Source organism: Canis lupus, chromosome 13 (assembly GCF_048164855.1).
Source record: "Canis lupus baileyi chromosome 13, mCanLup2.hap1, whole genome shotgun sequence".
NCBI classification, from domain to species: domain Eukaryota; kingdom Metazoa; phylum Chordata; class Mammalia; order Carnivora; family Canidae; genus Canis; species Canis lupus.
The window spans coordinates 40888493-40906283 of NC_132850.1; the positions used below are offsets into that span (position 1 = coordinate 40888493).

The 17791-nt window shown below is 36.8% G+C and overlaps 1 protein-coding gene across 7 annotated transcripts in view; it reads left to right on the forward strand.

Annotated features, from left to right (window-relative positions):
* Nucleotides 1–17791, forward strand: part of GAS2L3 (growth arrest specific 2 like 3) — a 40130-nt gene that overhangs the window by 2965 nt on the left and 19374 nt on the right. For 4 of the 7 annotated variants that reach the window (XR_012005973.1, XM_072773272.1, XM_072773270.1 and 1 more), the window contains exons 2-3: nt 11921–11967; nt 17444–17612. Coding sequence is in view for 6 of the 7 variants with exons in the window: in XM_072773269.1 (XP_072629370.1) it covers nt 11921–11967; nt 17444–17612 (216 nt within the window). In the remaining variant the exon portion in view is untranslated. Of the gene's footprint in view, nt 1–10832; nt 10919–11920; nt 11968–13842; nt 13929–17443; nt 17613–17791 lie in introns of those variants that run through there. The other 3 variants (XM_072773274.1, XM_072773271.1, XM_072773275.1) reach the window with 3 other exon arrangements.

Below are 17791 nucleotides of genomic sequence, written 5' to 3' on the forward strand. Positions count from 1 at the left end.
TACTTTGATTTGTGTACTTTGATATCAGATACATCTCGTACACCTCATACCTCAGGAACCTTGTGACGTACATAGAAGTTGAGAGAATAGGAAACTTGAGTCTGTCAGTGACTTTATCTCACTTCCAGTTTCCCTATTTTTAATTGAAATTTAACTGCCATAAAGAAATGCCTCAGAAGGCCTACTTACAAGATAAGGCAGTCTTTGCAATTGCATTTCATTAGTGTTTCTCCTTCTAGAAACACAGAATGTTTTCTTAAGTTACTACGTTGCTGCATAGTAGGTTGTCTTAACAGAAAGTTGCTGCTTATTTTATCAATGAATTACTAATTTCCAAAGAACTAGAATGTAATAAAATGTAGTGTATGCACTAAATGATAATTTCATCCTTGATGTCGAAACCATCTTAGGAATTTATAGTACTGTGACCATCAGTCACATGATAGGTATTGCTGAAGTGCTGACTTATAGAGATTTCGGCCTACTTTTAACACAACATAAACTCTTCTATAACAGTTTACTCTTAACTGTGGTTGAAGAGCTGCCTTTATATAGTGTTAAGCATAATGACTTTTAATTTCTCTCGATACATAACATTACTATTTTGGATTCTAAAAAATAAAATTGGCTGTTGAAAAACTTGTGTTTAGAAGTTTTTTTTTTTTTTAATATCCTTCCAGTTTGGAAAACATTGTGATCCCAATAATGTAATTAATTATACGTACTGTTCTGCAGATTGATTTTGGTCACATAACATCTTTTCATATCAGTAGATATAGCTCTTATTTTTTTCAAGATATAGCTCTTATTTTTTTCAAGTGACTGAATGAATCCACTATATAAATGTATGATAACTTATTTGAGCAGTTTCCTGTTAATAGACGCTTTATGTTGTCACATTTCTGTATATTAGTGTTTGTGTATGGGTGTGTTCTCCATAGTCTTTTAGCTTATCATGTATAAAAGCAAATTGATTTTAAGTTCTTTAAAAAATTTATGATATATGAATAGTTCTATTCAACATAAAGTTAAGTTATTCAAGTTGAATGTCTATGAAACATTGCAAGAGGAAAATTTCAAATAGAAAAACAAAGACTCCTAACAAATAATTTTTATAATTTTGTAACTAACATGTGATGTTTTTATGAAGCTGTAAGAATCTTATTTCTTTCTCTTAAAAGTCTTTATCTGCTTTAGAAGCTGCTTTTTCCTTAAATGAGCATACTGCAGATTTACTTCATTATTGTTTCTCAATCTCTTTAGTGGTAAATGCAACATTTATTGTGCTTAGGAGTAATTCTGGTACTAATTTTAGCAGTAATTTCTACATAGTAGTAGAGGAAATGGAGAATGTTACCTCCATATGGTTCTTATTTTAGAAAGTATAGAGTAAAATAAAAGCATGTATTGCTGTGTAACCTAAATTAGGGAGGGAGTTTGGGAGATTTTTTAGAGGAATTAAATCCGAAGATAGATAGGACTGAGTCTGGAAGAAAGGAAGAGAAAATGATGTAGATAGATTATCAGGTACAAAGTCCCAGAGATGAGAGATCATACTCAAAGGGTCTAAAAGAAGTTAACATGGCTGGAGTGTGAGGGCCAAGAGACGAGGCTGGAGGGGATCTATCACTCTTTGTTGGCTTTGTTGAGGAGTTAGGGCTTTATTCTGTAGGCATTGGAGGGTCATCAGGGATTTTAAGCAGGGGAGTAGAAAGGCATCCTCAGATGAGGGTTTGTGATGAATCAGTCTGGCTGCAGTATGTGAAGAGCAGGGTGAAGCTTGCAGGAATGGAGAAACGGTGACTGAGTGGAATCGGTCGGTTTCAATAAACCTAGAGAGAGGGGTGATGGTGGCGTGAACTAGAGGGGTGGCCCTAGATGCCAAAGAAAAAGTTTAGAGGCAGAAGCAACAAGGTATGATCACTGATTGTTTTGACTGAGGGATCCACTGAGACAGTGGAGGCCTGGGAGAGGGAGGAGTCATGGCTGACCTGTTTAACTTGGTGAATGTTGGTGCTGCTCCCTGAAATAGTAAATGCAGGAAGCCTTTGTAAATATTTAAATGAGTGAGTAAAGGAATAAATGATCTCAGTGATACAAAGGCAGGGCAGGGCCTTTGATGATGATGATGGTGGTGGTGATGGTGGTGGTGGTGGTGGTGGTGATGATGATGATGGTGATGGTGGTGGTGGTGGTAATGATGGTGGTGGTGTTGGTGATGTTGGTTGTGGTGTTGGTGTTGGTGATGGTGGTGGTGGTGGTGGTGGTGATGATGATGGTGATGTTGGTGGTGGTGGTAATGATGGTGGTGGTGTTGGTGATGTTGGTTGTGGTGTTGGTGTTGGTGATGGTGGTGGTGGTGGTGGTGGTGGTGATGATGATAGAGAACACATATAGCACAATGGATTTTACCTATACATTTTGCATGTGTTTTTTTTGTTTGGTTGGTTTTATTTATATTTCAGCCTCTGTATACATCTGGTGTGTTTTTCTCATTGTTTCAACATGCTGGCTGGGCTCACTCTATCTTCCAGTCATGTTCTGGATGTATATTGCTTTCTTGGGGCCAAATGTCTTGACCCTCTGGGTCCAGCCTCCTTTCTCCACTTAAGATGTATATTACTTTCCTATTACTGCTAGAGCAAATTACCACAAACTTAGTGGTTGAAAACAACACAAATTTATTATCTTATGGTTTGGGAGGTCACAAATCTGTAATGAGCTTAAAAAAAAAAAAAAAAAAAAAGACGTTGTCAGGGCTTCCTTCTTTCTGGAGTCTCCAGAGGAACATCCATTTCCTTCCCTTTTCTAGCCTTGAGAGTGCACCTATGTTCTCTTCAAGGCCGGAAGTGGTGCAGCTCAAATCTGTTTCTTTCTCTACTTCTCATATCATTCTCTGACTTTTCTTTATTCCTCTTTTTAAAAGAATGTATTTAGGGCAGCCCCAGTGGCGCAGCGGTTTAGCGCTGCCTGCAGCCCAGGGCATGATCCTGGAGACCTTGGATCGAGTCCCACATCAGGCTCTCTGTATGATGCCTGCTTCTCCCTCTGCCTGTGTCTCTGCCTCTCTCTCTCTCTCTGTCTCTATGAATAAAAAAAAAAAAAAGAATGTATTTATTTCTATTGAGATACAATTGACATATCGCATTATATTAGTTTCAGATGTACAAAGGACACGATTGGTATTTGTATATATTGTAAAATGATCATCATGATAAATCTAGCTAGCACCCATCACCATACATAGTTTTAATTTTATGATGAGGACCTTTAAGATCTACTCTATTAGCAGCTTTCAAATGTGCAGTCCAGTGTTATTAACTATAGTCTCCATGCTCTACATTACATCCCCATGACTTATAAATTGTAGGTTTGTACCCCCTGAACCCCTTCACTCATTTTGCCTACCCCCTAATCCCTGCCACTGGGGTCCACACCATCAATCTGTCTCTTTATCAAGAATCTTGGTTTGTTTAGATTCCACAGATAAGTGAGATCATACAGTATTTGTCTTTATTTATCTGACTTATTTCACTTAGCATGGTGCCCTTCAGGTACATCTATGTTGTCACAAGTGGCAAGATTTCATTCTTTTTTTTTTTTTATGGCTGAGTAATATTCTCTTGTATTTATATACCAGCTCTTTATCCATGCATCCATCAGTGGACACTTAGGTTGTTTCTGTATCTTGGCTGTTGAAAACAATGCTGTAGTCATTGTGGGGCCATATAGCTTTTTGAATCAGTTTTTTCATTTTTTGAGGAACTTCCGTACTGTTTCCCACAGTGGCTGCACCAATTTACATTCCCACTAATAGTGCATGAGGTTTCCCTTTTCTCCACATCCTCACTAACACTCATTATTTCTTGTCTTTTTGATAATAGTCATTCTTACAGGTGTAAGGTGATATCTCCTTGTGGTTTTGATTTGCATGTCCTTGATGATGAGTGATGTTGAGCATCTTTTCATGTGTCTGTTGGCCGTCTGTAGGTCTTCTTTGGACAAATGTGTATTCAGGTCCTCTGCCCATTTTTTAATCAGATTGTTTGTTTTGCAACTGAGTTGAATTGAATATTATCTCCTTATCAGATATATGACATGCAGATATTTTCTCCCATTCTGTAGGTTGTCTTTTCATTTTGTTGATAATTTCTTTGCTGTGCATCAGCTTTTTAGTTTGAGGTAGTCGTCCCACTTATTTATTTTGGCTTTTTTTTGCCTTTGCCTTGGGTGTCAGATCAAAAAAATCATCTCCAAGACTCACGTCAAGGAGCTTACCACCTATGTTTTCTTCTAGGAGTTTTATAATTTCAGGTCTTACATTCAAATTCAAGTCTTTAATCCATTTTGAGTTAATTTTTGTGTATGGTATAAGATAGTGGTCTAGTTTCATTTTTTTTTCATGTGGTTGTCCAGTTTTCTCAACACCATTTATTGAAGAGACTGTCCATTCACTATAATGTATTTTAGGCTCCTTTGTTATAAAGTGGCCATAAATGTGTGGGCTTATTTCTGGGTTCTCTGATTGCATTGAATCTGTAGGTTGCTTTGGACAATATGGACATTTTAATGATATTAATTTTTCCAGTTTAAGAGATGGAATATCTTTTCATATATTTGTGTCTTCTTCAGTTTCTTTTGTCAGTGTCTTATAACTTTCAGGTCTTTTACCTCCTTGGTTAAGTTTATTCCCAGATATTTTATTCTTTTTGTTGCAACTGTAAATGGGATTATTTTCTTAATTTCTATTTCTGATAATTTGTTATTTGTGTATAGAAATAACAGATTTCTATGTATTGATTTTTGTATCTTGCAACTTTACTGAATTCATTTATTAGAGTTTTTTGGTGGTCTTGAGGGTGTTTTGTATAGAATATCATGTAATGAGCAAATAGTGACAGTTTTACTTCTTCCTTTGCAATTTGGATACATTTCTTTTTCTTCTCTGATTGGTTTGACTATGGCTGCCAAATACTATGTTGCATAAAAGTGCTGAGAGTAGGCATCCGTGTGTTGTTACTGATCTTTGAGGAAAGATATTTAGCTTTTGACCATATCATGTTAGCAAAGGGCTTGTTATGGCCTTTATTATGTTATGTTTTCTCTATACCTACTCTGTTGAGAATTTTTTTCATAAGTTCATGTTGAATTTTGTTAAATGCTATTTCTATATCGAGAAGATCATATAATTTTTATTTTGTTAACGTGGTATGTTATGTTGATTGATTTACAGGTGTTGAACCATCCTTGCATTCCTGAAGTAAATCCCACTTGATCATGGTATACAATCCCTTTAATGTATTGTTGAATTCAGTTTGCTAATACTTTGTTGAGGATTTTCACGTCTATGTTCATCAAGGATTTTAGCATCTGCCTGCTTCTTATATAAAGAGTCTTGTGATCACATTTCACCTAGCAAGATCATCTTTCATCCCAGAGTCTTTAATTTACTCAATCTGCAGTGCCCATTTTGCCCATAAAGGTAGCATATTTACAGGTTCTGGGGATTAGGATGTAAACATTTTGGGGAACTATTATTCTTTCTACCACAAATGGAGTTTATTTAAGATGTGATAAAAATGTTCTTGTGCACTGAGGCACATAAATTCCTAAGTAGCACATTGTTTCCAGAACCTATGCCCTTTGGCACAGCTATTCCATCCTTTTTACTTGGACCCTCTCCTGTACACCATTCTTAGTCATTTTTTTTTCTTAGTGATTCCTTTGATCTGTCAGGCATCTCACTTGACCTGCTGGTACCTTGACCAGTAACCACTGTACAAATACCACGTTGGACATGCTGGGTGAGAGGCAAAATCATTTATCAACTCAACTCGGGTCACATAATAAAAATAATAAAGAATACAAAAAAAAAAAAAAAAAAAGATCTCCCGGTAGGTGCTTGTCTACTATGTAGCTGCTTCCAAGTTTATGTCACATTTTGTTCCACAGCAGAAATGTTGTGGAGAAGGAGGACAACCCAAGTTTCCCTAGAAATTCTGATATTCTACCAAAAGTGTTTCCTAAACTTTAGGCTTGAATACTTCTTTCAGTCCTGCTTCCAGTGGCAGTCCAGGAACTTAAAATTGGCAAAGCAGTGTGCAGAAATAACACAAAATGGTGTGAAGCACTGTAAAAGCATGTGATTGGGGAAATTCTATGTGAATTCAAGAACTAAAGATAAAATCAGAAGTAATTCCAGCTAGTCAGAAAGGGCTACTGGAAGGAAGTAAACCAAACAAATTATAAGCCTGGGTTCGTTGAGATGATGGAAAATCTTTTCAACTATTCTTTCTCTATCTCCTTTGCTAAATCCTTCTCTCATGTCAAAATGTTGGATTTTCTCAGGACTCATTCTTTGGCCTTTATCCCTGCTTTGTCCATTTCTTTCTCAAGATGATCTCATTCTTCTCAGTGGTGTTACCTCCCAGGTATTTGCTGACAATTTCTACGTCCTCTTGAACTTTCTTCTCAGCTCCAGATTAGTATTTACAGCTGCCAGACAGACACTTCCCTTGGATATCTATAAAGGCTTCTCAAATTAAACGTGACCCAAACAGAGCACTTTTGACCTATCAGTACGTGTTCCCTGCCGTTATTGGTTTAGACTCTCGTCATCCTCACCTCAATAACTGCTCCCACCATGTGTTTGCTCTGCTGTTCCAGCCAGAAGCCGGGGAGTCACCCTTGCCAAGTCATTGTGCCCCTCAGCCCTCCCTCCCAGCCCTCCGTCTTTGTTAGCAGGACATGGTTCTCACTGACCTGGATATAAATCCCATTCACTTCTCTTGAGTGGAGGACGTTGTCCGTGTTCTAGCTCAGTCACCATTGTTGGTCACCAAACCATTGCCATCCTTCAGGTTTCCTGTCTTCCTTTGCCAGCCTCGTCTCCATCTCTTCTCCTGTATGCACCCATTTCCTGTGTGGCCTCACTGTTTCTGTCCTTTCTGTGTCTCCTTCCTTCGTTGTCCTGTTCCTCCCTCCCCCCAGGGAGCTCTTTTGGAATCATGAATTAGATTGGCTCTCCCTTGGTTGGAGCTCTTCCATGGCTTCCCACCATCACTGGAATAAAGTCAAATTTCCTCAGCAGGCCTTGTGTGATGGGGCTGCTGCCTGGCCTCGCAGCCCCCTGAGGCTGCCCGTTGTCCGTGCAGCCTCTAGGGGTGTGCCATGTTCTCTCCTCAGAGTTTTCACAGAAATGATTCTCTACACTTGGAACTCTCCTTCTCCTTTCTTGACTGATGCCTTCTGTTCTTAAAATTCATGTTTTCCCTCCAGCGAAACCATTTCTAACCATTCAGTCTAAGTCTAAAGTAGGCGCCTGCTGTTTCCTTTCCTGTTCTTTCCTTCCCTATTATTATGATAATAATAAAATTACCATGATTTAACACCACATATTCATTTGTGGTTGCTTTTTAAAGTTTTCTCAACTTGGTTCCATATGGGCAGGTCACACATCTGTTACAGTCATCACTGTGTCTCTGAGAGGCTTTGGTGCTGGTTCATGAAAGAGAGAGAGTGAGTGCTTGTTGAGTAAGTGAATGAGCATATACCACATGGAGAAGCACACAGTGGGAACCGTGATGTAGCCACAGAAGTGAACAAAACTGGGGTGCCTGGGGGGTGTCTGCCTTGGGCTCAGGTCATGACCCCGGGGTCCTGGGATCGATTCCCATATTGGGCTCCCCGCAGGGAGCCTGCATCTCCCTTGGCCTGAGTCTCTACCTCTCTCTGTGTCTCTTGTGAATAAATGAGTAAAATCTCCTAAAAAAAAAAAAAAGAAAGAAAGAAATGAACAAAACTGAGGGAGGACAACAAGGAGACAGGTTGAGTGGATCCAAGGGCCTATGTTAGATAAGTTCCTGAAAACTTTTATTCTGGGAAAGAGAATTGAGAGTCAAAACTCTTATCTGAGTAACTTCCCAATTATGACATGGCTGTTTTAAAGCTTTTACTTTTGGTTATAACTATATTTATCTGTTAGCAAAAGAAGCTTTCCATATTATGTTGAATTCTGGGCAGTTTACAACCTTCTTTCTTTTAAATTTGGTAAGTTGGATTAAATGAACTATAAGTATATCATCATAGTATTAATCATACCAACTCATTTGTTAAGTGGTAGTTATGTGTCAGGTCCTTTATGTGTATCATCTCCTTTAATCTTTATAATAACCATATGAAGGTGGGCATCTACGGTGGCTCAGCGGTTTAGCACCACCTTCAGCCCAGGATGTGATCCTGGAGACCCGGGATCGAGTCCCGAGTCGGGCTCCCTATATGGAGCCTGCTTCTCCCTTTGCCTGTGTCTCTGCCTCTCTCGTAAATAAATAAATAAAATCTTAAAAAAAAATAACCATATGAAGGAGCTGATGGTATCCCATTTTATAGAGGAGAAAAGTTAAGTACCCCAAGGTACGCATATAGCTAATATGCTAGGCCTGGAATTCAAACCAGATGTGTCTGCTACTTTCTGCTACCATAGTAGGTGCCTTTATGGTGAGTTATTTTAGTACACATTGAAAAAAACCGAAATATGTTTGGTATGGCTATATAGCACTTCTATTTTCCCTATTAGGCAATTAGGAAATATTTAACTCAAAATTTTGAAGCTAAGAAAGTGCTCCCCCGCCCCCAACAAATCAGAGAGGATACCTTCTTCAGTTGTTTTTCTAAATGAAACATTAAAAAATGATGAAATGGTTTTGACATCCAGAAAGGCATGCGGACTAGTATAATACCTGTATTTTTACCACTTATCTTGACATAAAGTCTTACTAGCACAGTTAAAAGGCTTCTGTGCATTCCTCCCCAGTCTCATCTCCCTTTTCCTCCTCAGCAGTAAACATTATCCCACTATCCCAACTTTGACATTTATTGTATCCCTGAAGCCTATGTATTTAAAAATGGCAATAATCTGGTGTTTGAGTACTGTATGTCATACAGCAGCAGGTAGTGTCAATATTTTTCTGAAAAAAAACTTGTTTCTTTGCCATTCTTTTCCAAGTGTCCTCCCTGATTTGTACCAAGAATGCACTATGCCCCCTTTTGCTCCCCATCATATCTTATAATGTGGGTGAGGAATTACTCAGTTTCAAAGCCTACAGCTGTGGGACAAAGGATCTGTTCAACTAGTTGACATTTTTTCCCCCATCATGATCTGAAATCAAATGAGTATGAAGAGGCTCATCATAAATGATCTTGAGGACCTCATAATTGAACCTGTTTCTAAGATGAGTGGGTCAGGTCCAAATCCTGTTCAGGTTTCAGGTGGGTGAGTGAGTGCCTTCTGTGTTTCTGTTTTCCCCAGATTTTAAAAGTTAAGTACAGTACTCTTCCTTTAAGATCTGTTTAAACTCCTGGTCTCATGAATGATTCCCAGCAGGATTACAGTATAGTTTGGACTTGGTCACTTGAGAGTTCTTTTTTTGCCCAAATCTAAGGGAAAAGACTTCCTTGAGTTGGCAAAGAGTTGAAATAGGCTCCTCCCAAAAGACAGAAAGACAAAAGCAAAACAAAATAAAGGCAACAATTTGCTGATCAAGATGCTGGTGGGGGGTGGGATCACTGGGTGATGGATGTTAAGGAGGGTACGTGATGTAAAGAGCATTGGGTGTTATATAAGACTGACGAATTACTGACCTCTACCTCTGAATCCAATAATACACTATAGGTTAATTTTTGGATTTAAATAAAATTTTTTTCAAAAGGAAAAAAAATATAAGGAAGAATTGTGGTTGTGATGCAGACTAGGGTCAGGGTAACTGTAGAATAGATGCTACTCTTGGGATTAAATGCCTGAGGACACAAAGATGGTTTAGAAAGAGAATAGTAAATAACTAGAAAATATCAATAACTGGTTCTCAGGATCAGGGACATGATGAGTACTTGTTAATTCATTGATGATTCACTGATACAATCTCATCAGTTTATAGAAGTTTCCCAATAAAAGCATATATTTGCATACATGATAGTTTTTCATACATGAAGACACATTATAGCTTCTCTGAGTAAGATTTCATTAAAGAGTTTCTCTTTTTTTTTTTTTAAGATTTATTTATTTATTCATGAGAGACCCAGAGAGAGAGACCAGAGACACAGGCAGAGGGAGAAGCAGGCTCCATGCAGGGAGCCCGATGTGGGACTTGATCCTGGGTCTCCAGGATCACATCTTGGGCTGAAGGTGGCGCTAAACTGCTGAGCCACCCAGGCTGCCCAAAGAGTTTCTTTTTAAAGGCAATATGGATAGTTATATTTTTGTCATCTTAAAAGTAGTTCTTTGCATTACACAAGAATAATGCTTTGAAAAATATGTATCTAAAAAGACTCTTCTGCTAAAGTTCAAGCGACTGAAGGTTGCGCACAAATTCATTTCTTTCATGAAACTAATTTTGTTGGATTTTCCATAAAAAGTGCAACTACCAAACATTCTTGTGCTAGCTTCTTTGTGAATATGTCACTGTTCTTGATTTGCACACGCCTTATAATTTAGGCCCTCTTTTGTTTTGGGTTGACAGTTCCAACTGTTAAAGCTCTTATCTGATTTTTTGGGACTCCTTATTTTAATGGGAGCAGCTTCTCTGCTGCATTTTTAAAAAATGGTCTCGGAAGCATCTTACTGTGGACCATTGTTGAGGACAAAGGATTATTTATGCTAAAGGAAAATGTACTCCCCACTGAATTAGCTCGTGGGAAGCATAACAAGCTCATTAGTAATGCTCAATTGTACTTTGGCCTTTTGCTATGGTAGAGAGAAGGAAAAATGACATCAAAAAGGACATTCTGCTGTCCTTTGCTTTCCCCAAAGAAAGTGTGATGTAACATCAGACTTTTCAGTTAGATTTAGCTCAAGTTCAACTTTGGTACTAGAAGAAATGTTCCTGAAAGGAAAGTGGTATGTGTAATTGATACTGTGCAGGAGGTATGTTTGGTATAACTTAGAGGCGAAAGTAACTTTTCCTTGGAAATTGATAGCATTATAGCTTTATAGCATTTTAATTTTTTTTGTACAGTGTTTTAATTATGGTTTATAATAACAAAGAGACTAGTATATTATGTTGCTACAAGCAATCAAAAATCCTAAATTTTATATAGTCTGTGTTATTCTGTTTTTATGCTCTTCACCTTTTTTCCCTTCTGAAAATACATTAAATAATTGTATTTACCTAATTAATTAAAATCATACTTTTTTCCGTATAGACTTCAAAGTAGATTTCCTATAGATTTTGGAGTTAAATTTGCTGTTTCTTTTTCTTCCTTCCTTCCTTCCTTCCTTTCTTTCTTTCTTTCTTTCTTTCTTTCTTTCTTTCTTTCTTTCTTCTTTCTTTCCTTTTCTTTAGCACCTTATGGAGAAAATAGCTTATGAAAAATTATTATAGAAAGGCATTGAGTATTGTTTAACAGTTAAAATTGATGCCAGTCTTTATTACCTTGCTGTCTGGCAGAAGCAGCTGATGGTTAAGCTTGTTAATTTCTACAAAGTCCAGATGAGTTTACACGATCTCTTTAAAAAAATCAGATGAGAGTTCTTGACTTCAGCATCAGCCATTGTATTGTTGCTGTTTGCATTGTACAAGTTCATGTTAGGTTTACAGGGAAAATTAGGGTAGACTTCTTCATGTGCGAAGTTTCATTGTCAGTTGTATTTTTCTAGCCAGATGCTGCGCGAATTACTTTGGTATTAGTGCCAGAAAGTGCATATAAAGTGTATTTCAGGTTTGCCTCTTTAATACGAGTACTTTCATAAGTGAGAAGCTAGGAGTGATTGTTGAATTCTCTCCCACAGTCACGCTATTCCAAATAAAAGAAAAAGTTTTAGGTTTTCAGTTAAATAGGAGACTAAAGCAGATTCTTTGTAATTTGGGGGCTGGGGGAGTAGGAAAGCTACTGTTATTTGCATATTAATGTTTTGTTCTGTTTTCAGAAAAGAACTTCATTTCAATACAGATGACCATGCAACCTGCAATTCAAGTATGTGTTTTCCCTGGAAAAATATGTTTTTAAAATTATGAGATAATAATTATATGAGATTATATAAAGTTACAATAATTAGTAGAATACTAAAATCATCCCAAAACGTTTTTACTGTACTAGTTCTTTTAAGCATCAAATTTTAATAACAGGAATTACTGTACTTTAACTTTCTAGTTCTGAAAAGATTTTAATTTTAAGCATTCATTTCTACTCATTATTTGCAAGAGTCAATAATTCCTTAGAATTGGTTAAGTCCATCTTTCTTATACTCCCTTGGGAAGAGAATTGGAACATTTTTGTAGTTTTTCTCTCCTTACAATTTACTATGTATTTGTAATTAAAAGAGCTTTCAATGAAAACAATTATAAATTATTTATTTTAGATAATTGTGCCTGTGCCCTATCATGCCTATAAATAACCAGGCATTAAAACTTAAAATTTCAAGTGTTTTTTTTTTTTTTTTTTTTTTGTTTGTTTGTTTGTTTGCTTTTTGGTGAGAGGAGGCAAGCTGGAGATAATCAGACAAACCAGAATAACCTTACACTTGAATGTTGGTATTTGCTGTATCATTCTTATATTCTTTTGAAAGTTTTCTTTTGGTATGAATAGAATATGCTTGAATCTCAATTTAAAGATAAAAATCAGATTGAAATTCTACTTATTAAGATGTGAGCAGCAGATAATAAAATTTCCCTTGCAAAGTGAGAACTTTAAAAGTAATCATTTGTGGTTCTGGTTCTGCCAATTCTGGTGACTTATTTGACCTCTGCTTCCGCACCTCCAAGTTGAGGATAATAGCATTTATTTTTCAGGGTGTTTGTTGAGGAAATCAATGGGATCAATGTGAGAACATGAGCAAAGTGCCTACTACATTGTGTGTTACGTAGTAGACACTTCAGAAGCTTGGTTGTATCATTGATACAGCAAAATTTACCACATATAAAACTGGAGATTATACCGGTGTCATGAAAGTCTCCCTCCCTCCCTCCTTCCCTTTCTTCCTCTCTCTCTCTCTCTCTTTCTCTCTCGTTCATTCATCTGTTCTTTCTTTTTCTTGAAAGAAGGCTTATCAAGATGACAGTGGTTGAAGACAAAAGATGATGTATTTATCAAATGTTAACAACAGTTCTGAATATGATCCTGCTTATACTCTCTCCTATGTGTGCTGTGCAGCTATATCCTCTACTCTATTAATAAAGAGTTCTATTATACTCTTTTCCTTTTGGGACCTAAAGGTCTAATTCTTGCTCTTTGGATCCTCTCAAATCCACATTGAGTATGCTCAAAACTCCTTTGTTACTCAAAACCGTGTTTTATACCATTTTTTAAAATCAGATTATTTCTATTTGTCCTCTTTTTATTTAAGTCTCAGAAATGTCATCAGTTTCATGTTAATTATATTTTCTTGGTTCATCATAGGGTGCTTTTGATAATTGCCACATTGACCATGTTCTTCTCATTCTACCCTAATGCTATTAATATTTTCTTAACTTGCTGATTTTCTTCATGGTTTTGTTTTATAGTTCCATGAAACCTTCTCTGGTCTAGATTCTGCAGATATATCTTTATTAAATCTTCTCCAAGAGTCCTCTTACCATCTGTCATGGACGTTTTTGCTTCCCTCCTTGATGAGTGTGAAAACTTTGTAGGATTTTCACCTCTTTCTCTGCTAATTATATTAGACAGTTATGTAGTTAACCATGAATGCCTTATAGAGAGGAGACATCCAGTAGATAGCTTATCAGTTGATTTCTTATTAATTTAATACATTAAGATCTTCCTTGCCCTTCTTTTTTTTATGTCATTCATTCTGATTAGTAAATAAACATACAGTCTAAAAATTGATGAACAGTAGTTCCTGATCTCTTTTAGGTCATACATAGTCTCCTTTGAGAATCTGATAAGCTATGAACTGAAAAAAGGCCCGTTTGTCTACAGGCATAAGATTTTGCCTAAATGTAAGTAAAGTTTGTGTATGTACTCAGGTTCATTTGTAGACTGCCTGTGGATTAAGAATCTTTGCATATGACAGCTTTCACATGTTTGAGAACAACCCTTATCCATGCAGTTTTTGCTGTTAACATCTAACTTCTAACAACATTAATATGCTATTGACTAGCCCAGGTTATTATAGAATCTTTTGTTGGCAAGAGTAGGAAAACCAAAATGTTCATTTAATTAATGTGACAAGAAATTAGAATGACTCCTGTTAATGTTAGCTTCTCCATTTTCACACTTTTTTTTTTTTTTTTTTGAAAACCACCCTTCTAACTAGTGTACATCTTTCCTTGACAAATATTTGCAACTGGTCTGCCTTTTTTTTCAGTTCAACCAAATGATTAAAAGACAAATAACATTCTATTGGCTCTAAAATACTCCACCCATAAGATGCATCTTGATTTTGATGGTGCAAAGAGTCATTTGCTAACATCCTCAATTATTCAACAAATATTTAACTGAATACCATGTGCTAAATAAATATTATACTGAGTTCTGGGATTACAAACAGAAATAAGACATGCTTAGGAAAAAGGAAGATTTAGATAGTAATTTTTGCTCTAGTCCATTTGAAATAATTTTAAGAGAACTCAGAGAAATAAATAAGAAAGATATCTTGTCTTTTTCCTGAAACTTTCTAAGATCTCTATATATTTAGGGGTTCATTCCTCAGTCTCTACCCTTAGCTCCTGAAATAATGGCCCTCAAATAAGTTATGTGTTGTTGTTGTTGTTTTCTAAACTTTGGAGACTTTTTTTTTTTTAAGATTTTATTTATTTATTCATGAGAGACAGAGAGAGAGAGAGGCAGAGACACAGGCAGAGGGAGAAGCAGGTTCCATGCAGTGAGCCCGACATGGGACTCGATCCCAGGTCTCCAGGATCACATTCTGGGCCGAAGGCGGCGCTAAACTGCTGAAACTAAAACTGCTGAGCCACCCAGGCTTCCCAAGTTTGGATATTTTTATTGAGTTTCACTATTCCTTCTTGCCTCTTGTGGTGTATTCGTGTTCTTTCTTTGCCTTGGTATTTGTAAAATGTGTTTGTTTCTCATCAGAAAACGTGAAAGCAGCACCTTCTTCCGTTTTTTTTTTTCTTCAGAGTTTGCCTAATTTAACAATGGTATTATGGATTTTGATTTGGTGTTGTAAGACTTGCCTTCAGTATACCTCAGTATGTATAATAGATTTTAGAGGGAAAATGATCTACATTTAAAATCAAGAAGGAACTAGATTCACTTGGTATTACCTATCCTCATATCTCTTTTTTAAAAAAAATCCTTTATTTTAGGGAATCCCTGGGTGGCTCAGCGGTTTAGCGCCTGCCTTTGGCCCAGGGCATGATCCTGGAGTCCCGGGATCGAGTCCCACGTCGGGCTCCTGGCATGGAGCCTGCTTATCCCTCTGCCTGTGTCTTTGCCTCTCTCTCTCTCTCTCTCTCTCTCTCTCTCAATCTCTCTCTCTCTATCATAAATAAATAAAAAATCTTTTTAAAAAAATCCTGTATTTTAAAGTAATCACAAGAACAGACATATTTGTTTCCTGAACCATTTGAGAGTAAGTTGCCAGTCTAATGCCCCATTACCTCTGAATACTTTAGTGTGTATTTCTCACAAATAAGGACTTCATCTTACACAACTGCAATGAAATCATTGGAACTGGATATTAACATTGCTACAGCACTACCACCTAATACTCAGACCACATTCAAGTGTCGTCAATTGCTCCATAATGTCCAGTTCCGAATTACATGCTGCATTTAGTTGTCCTGTCCCTTAGTCTGTCTAGAATGGTGTCTTTGCTCTCTTTAGTGACCTTGACACTTTTGAATTGTATAGACTAATTATTTTGTAGGATGTCCCTCAGTTTGGATTTACCTGTGTGTTCTCATGGTTAGATTCAGGTTATGCATCTTTGGTAGGAATATCACAGAGGGATACTGTGTTTTCTCACTGCATCCTTGCAGATGGAATGTGATTTTGATTTGTCTCATTATTGATGGTGTTTACCTTTGTCACTCATTAAGTTGCTGTCTGTCAGGTTATTTTACTGTAAAGTTTTTCTTTCTTCTCTTTGTATTTTGTGGGGAAGCACTTTGAAACTACATAAAAATCTCATTTCTCCTCAAAATCCCAGTTTCTTCATGTATTTATGTCTATATGCATTAATAGTTTTCTATTCAATGGGTTATAATCCATTTACATTATTGTTTGATGCTCAAGTTGCTCTTGATTTAGCCAGTAGAAGTCCCTTCATGCTTACTTCTCTGTCCTTTTGGTTGATCCCTATCATTCTTTGAGCCCTTCCTTGCTTTCTGGTAAAAGATATTTCAAGTCACTCTAGAATTCATTCTAGTTTTCTCTTATTCCACTTCTTTGGCAGTGAGAAATCTGGCTCCCTTTTGATAAATCCCTGCAAATACAACCTGTCTCCCATTGTTGCTGCCACACCTTCCCTGAGTTGATGGCTTTCTCAGCTGACTTGGGCTCTGATGCCCAGCACTGGGATCTTTCCCCATCTTCCTCTGTGAATACCCTCTGTGAATACGGTACACAGGGCTATCACCATGTGTGGACACTCTCTCATCTCACTCACGCTCTGACCTCCATTTCAGGCTTGTCTCCTGTGAGAATCCCTGATCACTTGGGCTTGAATATTCAGGAAGTGTCCTGAATTGAGATGTGAAAAGTCTTTTCTCTCAATAACCTTATATTAAAGCATGTCTAATTGTATTTCAAAATTTTGCAAAATTTTTGGTTTGATAGTATGTTTCTGTCAATTTTTATTCTTACCCAGAGATTTGCCAGGTAGTAAATATTTAGCTTTGCAGGTCAGTACGCAAAACTGATGCTATTATTTAGGTATTTAGATGACAACCATTTTATAATGCAAAAACCATTCTTAGATTGTGGGCCATGCAAAAATCAAATGACATACCAAATTATTTAGAATAGAATTTAAGAGAACACGGTTATTATGTTCAAAAGTTATAAAATCCCACTTATGCATTTGTTCATTTATTTATCTATTATACAACAATTGTTACTAGGCCCAATGCTAGATGCTACAAAGATGTATCTTATAAGGCAGGTGACAATGACCCATTTTATAGCTGAGAGGCTGAAGCTGTGGTTCACATAACTTATTAAACTTAGCTAGCAAGTGAAGCAAAAATATTATTTGTTGACCTTTATCCTGTGGTTTGATAGTAGAATCCATTCATTTTTTTTTTTTTTTTTTTTTTTAGAATCCATTCATTGATTAAGGATTCATTTGTATTTACCGCAGTTTTGGATACTGAAAATATCTCAAGTATCTAGATTAATAGTTTGTTTCTACTTTATAAACTTTCTGTAACCTGCTATAGTTTTATGCATGTGTATATTATATGTTGTCTATAATTCATCATTTAAATGTAAGTATAGGTTATACTAACTTTTAAGAAGGTCTCATCCATTCGTTTGGTGTTTTCTCTAGGTGTGGTTTGGAGAAGACCTGCCTCTAAGTCCACGGAGTCCTTTAACCCCCAGACACGGGCCAGGTTTGGCTGATGTTTGTCAGTATGATGAGTGGATAGCTGTGAGGCATGAAGCCACCCTGTTGCCCATGCAAGAAGATCTGTCAATCTGGCTATCCGGTTTATTAGGTAAGACTTGGAAAGATACTTAAAACTGTATATTTTTTTGTTTAGTAAATATTTATTGAGAATCTTTCTTTCTGTCAAGGAGTGATTGTTCCAGAGGCTGAGGATACTCCAGTGAATGGAATATTTGATTATTTGATATCCTTGTTCTCACAAGCTTGCATTCTAGTTGGGGAGATACT